This window comes from Nycticebus coucang, chromosome 12 (assembly GCF_027406575.1).
Source record: "Nycticebus coucang isolate mNycCou1 chromosome 12, mNycCou1.pri, whole genome shotgun sequence".
NCBI lineage: Eukaryota > Metazoa > Chordata > Mammalia > Primates > Lorisidae > Nycticebus > Nycticebus coucang.
Genome location: NC_069791.1, coordinates 43,165,143 through 43,180,882, shown reverse-complemented (window position 1 = coordinate 43,180,882; position 15,740 = coordinate 43,165,143). Strand labels below are relative to the sequence as shown.

Genomic DNA, 15,740 nt, shown 5'->3' with positions numbered 1-15,740 from the left:
TCAGTACTATTTTTGGATGGGAGAAGAGGGTGAAGAGATGAGAAGATCTAAAGATGAATCCGTTTCCCCCCCTTAAACAACGAAGTGTTGGTGACTTACACTGAGAGGAAGAGGACAAGAGAGGAGTCAGTTTGCAGCCACGTGAATCAGAAGTTGCGTATTGGCTGGGATCAGTTTGAGAAATCATTCGATAACCAAGTCAAATGTCAAACAGGAAGTAGAATATCTGCTTTCAAGGTCAGGAGAGAGATCACACTGAAATCGAGTATTTGGTGTATAGATGGCTTCAAAAACCATGGGACTAGAGATTACTTAGAAAGAGGGAGGGTTCATGGCATAAATCCTAGGGCACTACATCAGTTTGGAAAAAATATCATAGGAGAGAGGATAGTGAAGGAGACTAATAAGGAGATGATGTGCTAGATGAATTATGAGAGATAAGGAGAGGAGGGAGGTAATAATCCTAAAGTGATCAGTTGGACTGAGAGGGAGCCAATAAGCTAGATGCTGCAAGAAAAGAAACTCTACAGTAATTGGTCTGCCCAAGGGGACTGGCAGTTGCCCCATGAAACCATTGCTATTATCACTGACGGCTAGAATGGATGTCCTATTCAAAACATCTACATCTAAACATCACACGATCTTCTTGGATTAACCCATAAGACTTTAATAGAAAACTCATGCTTTCCACACAGATACTTTTGAGTGTCATGTAGACTCAGCCTGAAAAAAAAAATCCATTATCATTATAATTCTTGAATTGCTCTTTTGTACCAAGAGCAGAAGTGGGAAGTTGAAAAAAAAAAAAACTGAAATGAAAAATTCTACTGAGACTTTTTAAAGCTCTGGTTTAAATGCGCCTGGTGAACACATCAGGCGTGCAGATTTTAAAATAAAACAGATGAGCTATTTTAAATGTTTTATTGTAAAACTTAAGGATTGTGGTTATTACTATTTAAAAAGAAAAACTTTAAGAAAGCAATTTTCCTATTCTTTGTACCTTTAAGTCCTTGGCTCTGATGTTCTACTCTTCTGACCTTGATCTAATCATGAATATCTATGCTGCTTAATTATAATTAAAAAAAAGCCTACATGGCACTCTAGATGGTAGATGCATATTTTTTCTTCTTTGGTCACCTGCCAGTTCTCAAAATTATAGCAGTGGGAAGAAATGCAAATGAAGGCTGTGCTTGACAGCTAAACATAATGGAATGCATGGTCCACATTTGAAAAGTTACCTTAAAATAAAAGGTAGCATATAAAAAAATCATTTCTTTAAGGTCACCTATGGCTTTGAATTATAGCCTTGAGAAATTTCCAATTTAGTCATCAGAGAAGCCAAAATGAAGATTACATACTTTGCTACAGGAAAGATAGAGTTTTACTTCATCATAGTTGGGTGATCCTATAACTGAGAAATAGTAAACAAAACAAAAAACCAACTCCCTAATATTCATTTTACAGATCTTTGTGTAAAGTTAGCTACTGGCAAACATTTCCTCTGTTAGTTATACTTGCAGCTGATAATGTTTGGTCTTGTTAATATCCCCCCAAATGTAACATATGGGTGACAATAGGATGGCAGTAAACAGAGTTGATTATATAGATCTGTATCACTTTAAGAAGAATTGTATTTTTTTATTCAGATGAATGTGTTTTCTTTTTTTTTTTTTTTTTTTTTGGCCGGGGCTGGGTTTGAACCCGCCACCTCCGGCATATGGGACCGGCGCCCTACCCGCTGAGCCACAGGCGCCGCCCGAATGTGTTTTCTAATAGAAGATTGGGAAGCAAATGAACGTATGCCAAATAGTTATGCAGAAAATTTGATACAGAGTAGAACCTCCATAAGTTGACCACCCACAGGACTATAATAAACTGGTCATCAGACAGAGGTGACTAACATAAGGAATGAGGCCTACTGTACTGATATGCATGTATGGTGCATGTCTGGTCTATGAAAATTAGGTCATCTTAAGGAGGTGGTCAATGTAGTCCATTGTGATCCATTGTGAAGGTTCTGCTGTATTTGAAAATTAGACATCCTAGAAAATGCCAAGTGATTTTTCAACAAAATTTCTCTTTCTTCTTTGTTGCTATTTGGTACTGACACAGACACCTTTTTTGTCCCCATGTTACAGATGACATGACCAGGAGGACATGTACCGCTAGGTTGTGGCCTGCAGACCACAGAGCTTTTAGAAGCAGGGGTAGGGGGTCTTGTGTGTGCATGATATCTTCAGTGCTTTGCTGCTTTAGTATGTGGTGTAGTAGAATGAGCTCCAGATCGAAAAAAAGGAGTCTTGGATTCTTGCTCCTCATCAGTTATGTTCTGTGAGATTTGGGGCAAGTCATGTAATTGAATTATGTCTCAGTTTCTACATCCAGTTTCACAGTAACAAACACTGATCGAGCAGTTACTATATTCAAAGTTTCTATAAGACACAGGAATTTCTAACTGTATTCATAGATAATCTCAATAGATGCAGTGGGGAAGTGGTAAAGAGATACTCAGGTGCTGCAGGAACAGAAGGCAGCACACGGAGCCTGGTCTGCAACAGGATGCCGGACCCCCTTCCATCTACCTTACAGGATGTGGAAAAAGTAAAGTAACATTGGTAAAAGTGCTTAATTTTTAAAAATACATTCATTATATTGTTATTGGTGGGAGTTGTATAGATAACTAGTAGAGATAGTGGTAGTAGGAACAGGAAAATACGTTAAAAATGAAAGGCAGAGTTAAAAAACATGAATAGATAGACAATGAAACAGAATAGAAACTCCAGACATGCAAGTGAAAGCATAAAATAAAGATGACATCAAATCAGTAGGAAAAACATGAACCTTTTGGTAAGTGAGGCTGAGATAACTGGACGGTGGTTTGGCAAAAAAGATGCAATTGGGTTCATTCCCTAAATCTATTCTAACATAATTTTTAAACGGGTCAGAGATGTAGAGGAAAAAGAAAGAATATGACTAAAAAAAGAAAATAGGAATGAATTGTTTTATAATCAGAAAGTGAGTAAAACTTTTCCACCGTGACTCAAAACCTCTAAGTAATAAAAGAGAAGATTGATAAATTTTATTATAAACATAAACGAAAGACAAACAAACAAAAGCAAAAAAACCCTTATGCATAGAATGTAAATGAAAAATATATACAATAAAGGAGGGATAATATCTGCAACTTTTATCATAGGCTAAGGGTTAACATAGCCTAAACAGAAAGATCTAGAAATTGGCTAGAAGGAGACCACATAACAACCTACTCTTAACAACTAATCAAAGAAGAAATCATAAGATCTCAAATCAATAGCATACCTCGAGGACTAGAGAAGAATATATTAAACCCAAAACCAGAAGAAAGAAGAAAATAATAAGGTTAGACTAGAGAGAGAAGCAAAGCAAAGCTACTCTTCAGCTAATAAAAGGGCAAGAAATATAGAATACCAGCATCTTGCAGCCCCCAATATAGTACTGGATTAAGGCAAAAATCATCAATGAATTCTAACACTGCAAAACAATGACATTATTTTTCTTGATTGAAGTACAGAATCCATCTATGAAGACATTTTGCCAAAATACCCACCAACAGCAAAAATGAAAACCTGAATCTTACCAAGAATCTGTATCTATTAAAATACAGAGGGGAAAAAGTTGTTCAATAACACCATGCAAATGCAATCAGCAAAATCTAGACTGTGGGAAATGCTCTATAAAATGTTGAGATTTCTTTAAAAAAAATTAAATAGGGAGAGAGAGAGAGATGCATGGGGAATACAAACGTCTTACGGGAGATATCTAGCATTTGGAATATAGAAGCTTTATTTGGATTTGATTGGAACAAACTATAAAACAAGATAAACAAAAGCAATGAAATGAATCATGAAAATTTTAACAATGATCAGATATTTAATGGTGTTAAGAAATTCTCTCCCTCCACAAACACCTATGTATGTACTGACATTGTGGTTCTGTTTTTAAAAGACATTTAACTTCTATGTACTTACAAACTCATAAAATATATACATTTATTTATACATAAATACATATAACTAAATACACTAATGAAATGCTATGATATTTAGTTTTTGCTTCAAAATTACTAGGATGGGATGGAGAGAAAGAAGGTAAAGATGAGCTGATAATTGATTAGTCTGAGACCTACGTAGGTGAGGTTCATATGCCATTTATTTTTTACTTTTGTTTATGTTTGAAATATTCCACTATTCATACTTTTTCTTTTCTTTCTTTCTTTCTTTCTTTTTCTTTCTTTCTTTCTTTCCTTCCTTCCTTCCTTCCTTCCTTCCTTCCTTCCTTCCTTCCTTCCTTCCTTCCTTCCTTCCTTCCTTCCTTCCTTCCTTCCTTCCTTCCTTCCTTCCTTCCTTCCTTCCTTCCTTCCTTCCTTCCTTCTTTCTTTCCTTCTTTCCTTCCTTCTTTCTTTCTTTTTTGAGACAGCCTCAAGCTGTCATTCTGGGTAGAGTGCTATGGCATCACAGCTCACAGCAACCTCCAACTCCTGGGCTCAAGCAATACTCCTGCCTCTGCCTCCCAAGTAGCTGGGACTACAGGCGCCCGCCACAACACCAGGCTATTTTTTGGTTGCAGCCATCATTGACCTGCCAGCTCAGGTGTATGTGGCTGGTGCCTTAGCCGCTTGAGGCCACAGGTGCTGAGCCTTCATACTTTTTCAACACGGGAAAAATAAAAGAAAATAGAGAACAGAAAATGGATATCCTTATAGACCATTGCTTTTGAGGGTAATAACTGGTAGAATCTTCAAATTCTGTGAGTTGAATCAAAGAGGAAGGAGATACATCAAGAAAACAATAACAACCAAAAAATGAATGTAAAATACAATTTACTTACATTTTTCTGGCTGAGAAATCAGGTTATAGTACATCATATGAAGAGTTAGTAGAGCCATAAGTATAGACATAAAAGGAGTAAGTAAAACAAGGACCCAGGCTCCTGAGTGCTGAATGTAAGATATTCCCAGAAAGACAACAGTTGTGTTGAGGTTCATGAGCCAATAAAACCTGTGGTATACAGGTAGACAAAAAAGAAAAAAAAAAGTCATTGAGCTATTTTGGCTAACAATTGCCAACTTTCATACTTTCATTCAAATGTAAGCTATGAAATAGTGGCATGTTGTCTGAATATTGTTTACCAGATTTCTTACTATGTGCACACATAGCAGCTATGTCTTATCAATTTTATTATCTTTCTTTTATGCCTGTTTAGAACAGATGTAGAAAGAGTTTGCTCCTTTTCATCACAATCAGAGGCTGACAAACTTTTTCTGTAAAGGGTCCAATAGTAAATATTTTAGGCTTCCCAGGTTATGAGGTCTCTGCAGCAACTACTCAACTCTCTTACTGTGGTGCTAAATGAAGCTGTAGAGACAACAGCTAGTCAATCAACACCCTCAATAAACCTGGAGAAGGTTAAATGGTTAAAGAGTTGGATCTTCTCATGTGTATTCCACTTTTTAGAGTGTAGGGGAACACCCAGAATAGGCATTGAACCAGAGAAATGAGTGACATTGGAATAAAAACTTTAGTTTCTCTTCTCGATGATTAGTATCACAAACAGATACTTACCCAAGTAGTCTGGTTTACAAATTCTGGGAAAATAATGTCTACCTTTCAACCTTTCAACCTTTTATTGAGTTTAAATTCTGCTTTTAGAATACTATTGCAAAGGAGGGGGCATAACATTAACCAAAAAAAAAAAAATTATGGAGGTAAAATTAAATACAATAAAATTTACTCATTTATATAATTTGTATAATTTATATAAATCTGTACAATTTATTTATATATATAAATATATATATTTATGAAAAACTATGAAAAAGTATATATATGTATCTATATCTATATCTATCTATCTATATATATATATATGAGTGTGACCCATGGGCATCATCCTATGTCATGTCATTTTCTATTGATCCTTTTCCTCCCTCCCTCCTTCTTTCCCTCCCTCCCTCCCTTCTTTTTCTATTTCCTAAGTGAAGAAGAAGTGAAATCAACAGGTAAAAGTGGCTGTGGGAAGAGGATATTGAAAGTTTGAGAAGAAAGAAAAGGCTTAGTCATAGTCATCTAAAAGAGAAGGGGAGAGATCGACCAGATATCATATATTTGCTAGGAAATGGGAAGGGGGCACTTTACTGGTCATGAACTTAACATGAGCATAGCATGATTTTGCATTTTTTCTCCCCAGATTCATATGGATGTCTGCGTACAACATAGGTGGAGAGTTGAATCGTAACCAGCATTTTTCTGCCCTTGCACAGGGGAGTACAACAAAGTGAGGGGAAAGAGAAAGAGGAATAGAGGATATGGAATCAGATTGTTAATTGACTGAAGACTAGCTCCACTACCTGCTGGCTGGAGCTGGAGACTCAGCTCCCTGCTTTGCTCAGCTGCACCACCCAGGAAGGAGGAGGGTGAATTAGAGCGCTGTCTGTTTCTGCTGGGCAGAAAACGAAAGTTAAGCTCCTTCAGTGGTCCCCTGACACCACCCCAGCTGGGAATCAGAGTGTCCTTGCCTGAGTCTGCTGGTGTGTGTGTGTGTGTGTGTGTGTGTGTGTGTGTGTAGAATATTAGATTCCCTCTCATCTCTGCTGAAACTATGGGACCATCAGTGTATGTACGTGTGTGTGTGAGGGGAGGTAGTTTTTTTCATAGAGTTTGGCTACAGAAAGGCAGATATTGTCAAAAAGATTTTCTCCCGTGTTAGACTAATTTCCCCTCGTACTTTGACTAAAAGGGACAGGCTTTTCTTGGAGTTTCCCATTTCCTGCCACGTCCCAGCTTTCTCCCTGTGCCTGCCATTGACTATTCCTGGTATCAGGCTTCTCCATCACCTCACTGGTAACAAAAAAGAAAAGGAGGAAACTCATTATTGACCTTCCTCAGGTTCCAAGGCCCCTAGACAGAGTTTGTCTCTTTCCATGTTTCAGAACCCCCACAATGTTTGTTGAGTCATGTCCTGGGTTTTTAGATGTAGGACTGAATACTTGGAAGAAATAGAGCTACTCTGTCTTGACCAATACCAGAAGTCCTCCATTTAAAAAAAACTTGGGTAGTTGGTCTTTCCGTTACTGACTTTTCAAAGGTCTTCATGTATTCTGGATGCATGTCTTTTGTCAGATACATATTCTGTAATTTTTTTCTCACAATCTGTGGCTTGCCCGTTCATTTTCTCAATGATATCTTTTGATAAAATTTTTTAATTTTAATAAATTGCAATTTAGCCAGGCGCAGTGGCTCACGCCTGTAATCCCCGCACTGTGGGAGGCTGTGGAAGGAGAATTGCTTGAGCTCAGGAGTTTGAGACTTGTCTGAGTGAGAGTGAGACCCTGACTCATAAAAAAAGAAAGAAAGAAAGAAAAACCCAGCCAGTGCCACTGTATGCGCCTCTTATCCCAGTGTCTTCTAGAGACTGAGGCAGCGGGCGGCCTGAGTCTGAGGTTGCAGTGAGCTATGACGCCATTGCACTCTGCTCAGGGCATAGGGTAGGACTCTGTCTCAACAACAACGACAACAACAAAACATCAAATAAATAAAAATAAAAAATAAGGAAGTAAAAAAACCCAAAAATTAAAAAAAAAAATTGCAATTTACCAATTTTTTTCTTTATTGGCTCACATTTTTATGTCCTATAACAATATTTTCTAAACTTAGGTTGCAAATATTTTCCCATATGATTTTTTTTTAATCAGTTTTGTGGTTTTGGATCTTCTATAAGGTCAATATTCCAATTTGAATTAATTTTTCAGTAGGGGGTCATGTATAATTTTTCCTACATGGATATTCAGTTTTTCTAGCATAATTTATTGAAAAGGTGATCTTTTCCTCATTGATTTTTTTGACACCTTTGTTGAAAATCAATTGATCACACAAATGTGGTTCTGTTTTCTCTCAGTTGCATTCCACCAATCTATCCTTGTGCCAATATCATACTGTCTTGATTTCTGTTGTTTTCTTAACAGAATTATTGAGATATAATTGAGAGACAATAAACTGCACGTATTTAAAACGCACAATTTGATAAGTTTTGAATATGTACATACCCATGGAATCACTACCACATTGTAGTTAATGAATTAAGTTAAAAGTTCCTCCACATTCCTTTGTAATCCCAACCTGTTGCCCCTTCTTATGACCCTTTCTCTGTCTTCAGGCAATTATGATAATTTTTCTGTCATTATGTTCTGCCATTCTTAGATTTTTAAAAATAAATCAAATTATCTGTATTTTCAAAATCTGGTTTCTTTCAACTCGCATACTTGTTCTGAGGTTTACTCGTCAGTAGTCTACCATTCCTCTTCATCATTCATAGTTTCACCCTGTCACTCTGGTAGAGTTCATTTATGCCAAGCAATAAATATACCACTATTTGTTTATTCATTTATGTGTTGATAGATTTTCCAGCATATAGCTATACCAAATAATGCTGTTATGAATATTCATGTACAAGTCTTGTATCGACAGACATTCATTTCTCTTGGATGGAAACCTAGGGAGTGAAATGGCTGGGTGATATGACAGATGTACACTTAACATTTTGAGAAATTTCCAAGTGGTTTTTAAGTAGTGGTAACATTTTATAAAATCATCACACGTGTATGAGAGTTCTAATCTTTTCGCATCTTGGCCAATATTTAGCATAGCAGATGTGTATTCTTATCTCATTGTGGTGGTATTATTTTGCACTTCCCTAATGACTAATGATGGTAAGCAATGATGGTAAGTTTTTGTGTGTTTATTGGTGATCTGTACATCTTCTTTGAAGAGGTTTCTGTTCACATCTGTTGTCCATTAAAAAAAAAAACAACTTTTCTTTCTTTTTTTTCCTTTTCTTTTCTTGATTTTTTTTTTAGAGACATAGTTTCACTATGTCACCCTGGGTAGAGTGCCGTGGCATCACAGCTCACAGCAACCTCCAACTCTTGGGCTTAAGGGATTCTCTTGCCTCAGCCTCCTGAGTAGCTGGGACTACAGTTGCCCATCACAATGCCCAGCTATTTTTTTTGTTACAGTTGTCATTGTTGTTTTAGTAGGCCTGGGCCAGGTTTGAACCTGCCAGCCTCAGTGTATGAGGCTGGCACCCTAACTGCTGAGCTATAGGCACTGAGCCCATAAAAGAATTTTAAAATTCTTTATGTACTTTGGATGTGAATTCTTTATCAATTATGTGATTTACAAGTATTTCCTTCCAGTCTGTATCTTATCTTTCCATTCTTTGAATAGTATCTTTGGAAAAACTGAAATTCTTAATTTTGATGAAGTCCAATTTTTAATTTTATTATTTCACAGATCATAATTTTAGGTTTAGTTGTTTCATACAAATTGTTGCCTAACCCAAGATCACAAAAGTTTTCTTCCTCTTTTCAGATTGAAACTTAGAAAGCTGAGGAGGCAGAGCAAGATGGCAGCCGAGTAACAGCTTCCTTGCATCTGGGCACCGTGAGTCTGGGGATATAGGACTCCAGGCATCTCTGGCTGGTGGGATCTGCCTATCATCACCCCTGACAGGATACAGGGAGTCAGCGAGAGACTTCTGGACCCCAAAAGGAGGATTAAAACAGTGGAAAACCGGCAAGTGGTCGCGTGTGTTCAATCTGTCTAAACCCACCCGCACTGTAAGTTCAGTAGCAGCGAGACTGCAAACCAGAAAGGCCTTACCTGTGAAGTGTTTTGGTGTCTTTGGACTTGGCACTCAGCTGAACTGCCTTGGGGAGAGCCTGAGTGGGAGTGCGGCGAACTTTGGCCTTTGTCTAGGGCCCCAGTCTGAGCCGCTGAGCCAGATGGAGCTAATAGAGTTTGGCTCTGGGTCACAGGCAGACATTGTGAGCGATCTGCCCCGGCAAGCTCTGCCCTCAGGGTCACAGAGCTGGAATTGGGTGGGAGCTGGTAACCCAGCGACCAAAGAGCCTAAGGGCGGGGTCTGAACCGCCTTGCAGCCCTAACCCTCGGGGGCAGAGGGAGACCAGTTTTGACACACAGGGTAAGTGGACAGCCACTTCAGCAGTGATTCCAGTGACAAGCACTTCCCTGAGAAAGCTTCTGCTCAGTAAGTGAACAAGTTCAAAGTGCTTTTTAAGTGGGCTGAAGAGAGATTTAGGGTGTCTACCTGCTGGGGTTTGAGAAACTAGCAGTGTCCAGTCATATCAGAACTGTGATTAACATCTCATACCCCAGAAGACCACGTGTTGCCCAGACAATATTCAATAACATATACATATTGCTTTGTTTTTGGTTGTGTTTTTTTTTTTTTTTTTTTTTTTGGTTTGGTTGTTTTTTTTGTTTATTTTGATGTTGTGGATTGTTGTTTTGTTTTTTAAGTTCAACCTTTTCCATACAGATCCTTTTTCTTTCTCAATTTTTCTAGTTTAATTATAATTTCCCATTGCTGCCTATTTCAATAATTAGAACTTCATTTTTGTTAGTGTTTCTACCGCTATTATTTGGTTTTTCCAGCCAATTTTATCCCGTAAAGTTTTCTGTTTGCTTGTTTTGGTTTGATTTATAGCATTTTTGTCTTTCCTCTCTACTTAGTGGAGGTGCGGTACTGTGTCTGATCAGGTTAGCAAAGAGCTGCTGACCTCAAGGGAACAACCCAACTGGGCACCCCCAGAGGTGGTTTTTTTTTTAAGGTTGTATCAAAGTACCCTACTGAACACCTATATTGCTCTGTCTCCCTCTTTCTGTGCCTCTCTTCTTTTTGTCAATATTCCTTTTACCCACACCCTCTCCTTTCTCTATTTTTCTTTTTTTTTTCCTTATCACTCGGTCCTCCTTTCTTTCATCCCTTTTTTGCTCTTAAACCTTCTCACCCTTCTGGTCCTGTAACCCTTAGTCCACAGGCACGAGAACTTAAAGAGCAAGAGGAAGTGAAAGGAAAATTAGGGCAAGGAAACAGATAAAAGAAATCACCCATGAGGAAGAATCAGCAGAAAACTCCAGGCAACATGAAGAACCAGTCCAGAACAACCCCACCAAGGGACCATGAGGTAGCTACTGAAGAGGATTCCACCTATACAGAAATGTTAGGAATGACAGAAAGGGAATTTAGAATACACATGTTGAAAACAATGAAAGAAATGATGGAAACAATGAAGGAAACTGCTAATAAAGTGGAAAATAACCAAAAGGAAATCCAAAAACAGAATCAAATCAGAGATGAATGATATGAAGAATATAAGAAGGATATAGCAGAGCTGAAGGAAATGAAACAGTCAATCAGGGAACTTAAGGATGCAATGGAAAGTATCAGCAACAGGTTAGACAATGCAGAAGAAAGAATTTCAGAGGTAGAAGACAAAGTTTTTGAGATAACTCAGATAGTAAAAGAGGCAGAAAAAAAGAGAGAGAAAGCAGAACGTTCACTGTCAGAATTATGGGACTTTATGAAGCGTTCCAACATACGAGTTATAGGAATTCCAGAAGGGGAAGAAGAATGCCCCAGAGAAATGGAAGCCATACTAGAGAATATTATAAAAGAAAATTTCCCAAATATCACCAAAGATTCTGACACACTGCTTTCAGAGGGATATCGAACCCCAGGTCGCCTCAACTCTAACCGAGCTTCTCCAAGACACATTGTGATGAACCTGTCCAAAGTCAAGACAAAAGAAAAGATTCTGCAAGCTGCCAGGAGTAAGCACCAGTTGACCTACAGTGGCAAATCCATCAGATTGACTGCAGACTTCTCTAATGAAACTTTCCAAGCAAGAAGACAATGGTCATCTACCTTTAATCTACCTAAACAGAACAATTTCCAGCCCAGAATTCTGTACCCTGCTAAGCTAAGCTTTAAAATTGACGGAGAAATCAAATCATTTACAGATATACAAACATTGAGGAAATTCGCCACAACAAGACCAGCTCTACAGGAAATACTTCAACCTGTTCTGCACACTGACCACCACAATGGATCAGCAGCAAAGTAAGAACTCAGAAATTAAAGGACAGAACCAAACCTCCACACTGATGCAAAAGATAAAACTAAGCAATGCACTCTCACCAAATAAGATGAATAGAATACTACCACACTTATCAATTATCTCAATAAATGTTAATGGCTTGAATTCCCCACTGAAGAGACATAGATTGGTTGACTGGATTAAAAAACACAAGCCATCCATTTGCTGTCTGCAAGAAACACACCTGGCTTCAAAAGACAAATTCAAGCTCCGAGTCAAGGGTTGGAAGACAATTTTTCAGGCAAATGGAATTCAGAAGAAAAGAGGAGTTGCAATCTTATTTTCAGATACATGTGGATTTAAAGCAACTAAAGTCAAAAAAGACAAAGATGGTCACTTTATATTGGTCAAGGGAAAAATACAACAAGAAGACATTTCAATTCTAAATATCTATGCACCCAATTTAAATGCTCCCAGATTCTTGAAACAGACCTTACTCAGTCTGAGCAATATGATATCTGATAATACCATAATAACAGGGGACCTTAACACTCCTCTTACAGAGCTGGACAGATCCTCTAAACAGAAATTCAACAACGATATAAGAGACTTAAATGAGACCCTAGAACAAGTGTGCTTGATAGACGCATATAGAACACTCCATCCCAAAGATAAAGAATATACATTCTTCTCATCACCCCATGGAACATTCTCCAAAATTGCTCATATCCTGGGACACAAAACAAATATCAACAGAATCAAAAGAATTGAAATTTTACCTTGTATCTTCTCAGAACATAAGGCACTAAAGGTGGAACTCAACTCCAACAAAAATGCTCGACCCCACCCAAAGGCATGGAAACTAAACAATCTTCTGTTGAATAACAGATGGGTGCAGGAAGAAATAAAACAGGAAATCATTAACTTCCTTGAGCATAACAACAATGAAGACACAAGCTACCAAAACCTGTGGGATACTGCAAAAGCAGTTTTGAGAGGAAAATTCATCACTTTAGATGCCTACATTTGAAAAACAGAAAGAGAGCACATCAACAATCTCCAAGAGATCTTATGGAATTGGAAAAAGAAGAACAATCCAAGCCTAAACTCAGTAGAAGAAAAGAAATATCCAAAATCAAATCAGAGATCAATGAAATTGAAAACAAAAGAATCATTCAGAAAATAAATGAAACAAGGAGTTGGTTTTTTGAAAAAATAAATAAAATAGATAAACCATTGGCCAGACTAATGAGGAATAGAAAAGTAAAATCTCTAGTAACCTCAATCAGAAATGATAAAGGGGAAATAACAACTGATCCCACAGAGATACAAGAGATCATCTCTGAATACTACAAGAAACTCTATGCCCAGAAATTTGACAATGTGAAAGAAATGGATCAATATTTGGAATCACACCCTCTCCCTAGACTCAGCCAGGGAGAAATAGAGCTCCTGAGCAGACCAATTTCAAGCACTGAGATCAAAGAAACAATAAAAAATCTTCCAACCAAAAAATGCCCTTGTCCAGATGGCTTCACTCCAGAATTCTGTCAAACCTTCAAGGAAGAGCTTATTCCTGTACTGCAGAAATTATTCCAAAAAATTGAGGAAGAAGGAATCTTCCCCAACACATTCTATGAAGCAAACATCAACCTGATACCAAAACCAGGAAAAGACCCAAACAAAAAGGAGAATTTCAGACCAATCTCACTCATGAACATAGACGCAAAAATTCTCAACAAAATCCTAGCCAATAGATTATATCTTATCATCAAAAAAGTCATTCATCATGATCAAGTAGGCTTCATCCCAGGGATGCAAGGCTGGTTTAACATATGCAAGTCTATAACTGTTATCCACCATATTAACAGAGGCAAAAATAAAGATCACATGATCCTCTCAATAGATGCAGAAAAAGCATTTGATAAAATCCAGCATCCTTTTCTAATTAGAACACTGAAGAGTATAGGCATAAGTGGCACATTTCTAAAACTGATTGAAGCTATCTATGACAAACCCACAGCCAATATTTTACTGAATGGAGTAAAACTCAAAGCTTTTCCTCTTAGAACTGGAACCAGACAAGGTTGTCCTCTGTCACCTTTACTATTCAACGTAGTGCTGGATGTTCTAGCCAATACAATTAGGCAAGACAAGGAAATAAAGGGAATCCAAATGGGAGCAGAGGAGGTCAAACTCTCCCTCTTTGCTGACGACATGATCTTATACTTACAGAACCCCAAAGACTCAACCACAAGACTCCTAGAAGTCATCAAAAAATACAGTAATGTTTCAGGATATAATATCAATGTCCACAAGTCAGTAGCCTTTGTGTACACCAATAACAGTCAAGATGAGAAGCTAATTAAGGGCACAACTCCCTTCACCATAGTCTCAAAGAAAATGAAATACCTAGGAATATACCTAACGAAGGAGGTGAAGGACCTCTATAAAGAAAACTATGAAATCCTCAGAAAGGAAATAGCAGAGGATATTAACAAATGGAAGAACATACCACGCTCATGGATGGGAAGAATCAACATTGTTAAAATGTCTATACTTCCCAAAGCAATCTACCTATTCAATGACATTCCTATCAAAATACCAACATTGTACTTTCAAGATTTGGAAAAAATGGTTCTGCGTTTTGTATGGAACCGGAAAAAACCCTGTATAGCTAAGGCAGTTCTCTGTAACAAAAATAAAGCTGGGGGCATCAGCATACCAGATTTTAATCTGTACTACAAAGCCATAGTGCTCAAGACAGCATGGTACTGGCACAAAAACAGAGACATAGACTCTTGGAATAGAATTGAAAACCAAGAAATGAAACTAACATCTTACAACCACCTAATCTTTGATAAACCAAACAAGAACATACCTTGGGGGAAAGACTCCCTATTCAATAAATGGTGTTGGGAGAACTGGATGTCTACATGTAAAAGACTGAAACTGGACCCACACCTTTCCCCACTCACAAAAATTGATCCAAGATGGATAAAGGACTTAAACTTAAGGCACGAAACAATAAAAGTCCTCCAAGAAAACATAGGAAAAACACTGGAAGATATTGGCCTGGGGAAAGACTTCATGAAGAAGACTGCCATGGCAATTGCAACAACAACAAAAATAAACAAATGGGACTTCATTAAACTGAAAAGCTTCTGTACAGCTAAGGAGACAATAACCAAAGCAAAGAGACAACCTCCACAATGGGAAAGGATATTTGCATATTTTCAATCAGACAAAAGCTTGATAACTAGGATCTATAGAGAACTCAAATTAATCCACATGAAAAAAGCCAACAATCCCTTTTATCAATGGGCAAGAGACATGAATAGAACTTTCTCTAAAGATGACAGACGAATGGCTAACAAACACATGAAAAAATGTTCATCATCTCTATATATTAGAGAAATGCAAATCAAAACAACCCTGAGATATCATCTAACCCCAGTGAGAATGGCCCACATCACAAAATCTCAAAACTGCAGATGCTGGCGTGGATGTGGAGAGAAGGGAACACTTTTACACTGCTGGTGGGACTGCAAACTAGTACAACCTTTCTGGAAGGAAGTATGGAGAAACCTCAAAGCACTCAAGCTAGACCTCCCATTTGATCCTGCAATCCCATTACTGGGCATCTACCCAGAAGGAAAGAAATCCTTTTATCATAAGGACACTTGTACTAGACTGTTTATTGCAGCTCAATTTACAATCGCCAAAACGTGGAAACAGCCTAAATGCCCACCAACCCAGGAATGGATTAACAAGCTGTGGTATATGTATACCATGGAATACTATT

The 15,740-nt window shown here is 37.8% G+C and overlaps 1 protein-coding gene across 1 annotated transcript in view; it reads right to left on the bottom strand.

Annotated features, from left to right (window-relative positions):
- Positions 1–15,740, bottom strand: part of SLC15A5 (solute carrier family 15 member 5) — an 87,163-nt gene that overhangs the window by 58,048 nt on the left and 13,375 nt on the right. Inside the window, exon 3 of the mRNA XM_053557552.1 lies at positions 4,867–5,036. Coding sequence (XP_053413527.1) covers positions 4,867–5,036 — 170 coding nt within the window. The remainder of the gene's footprint in view (positions 1–4,866; positions 5,037–15,740) is intronic.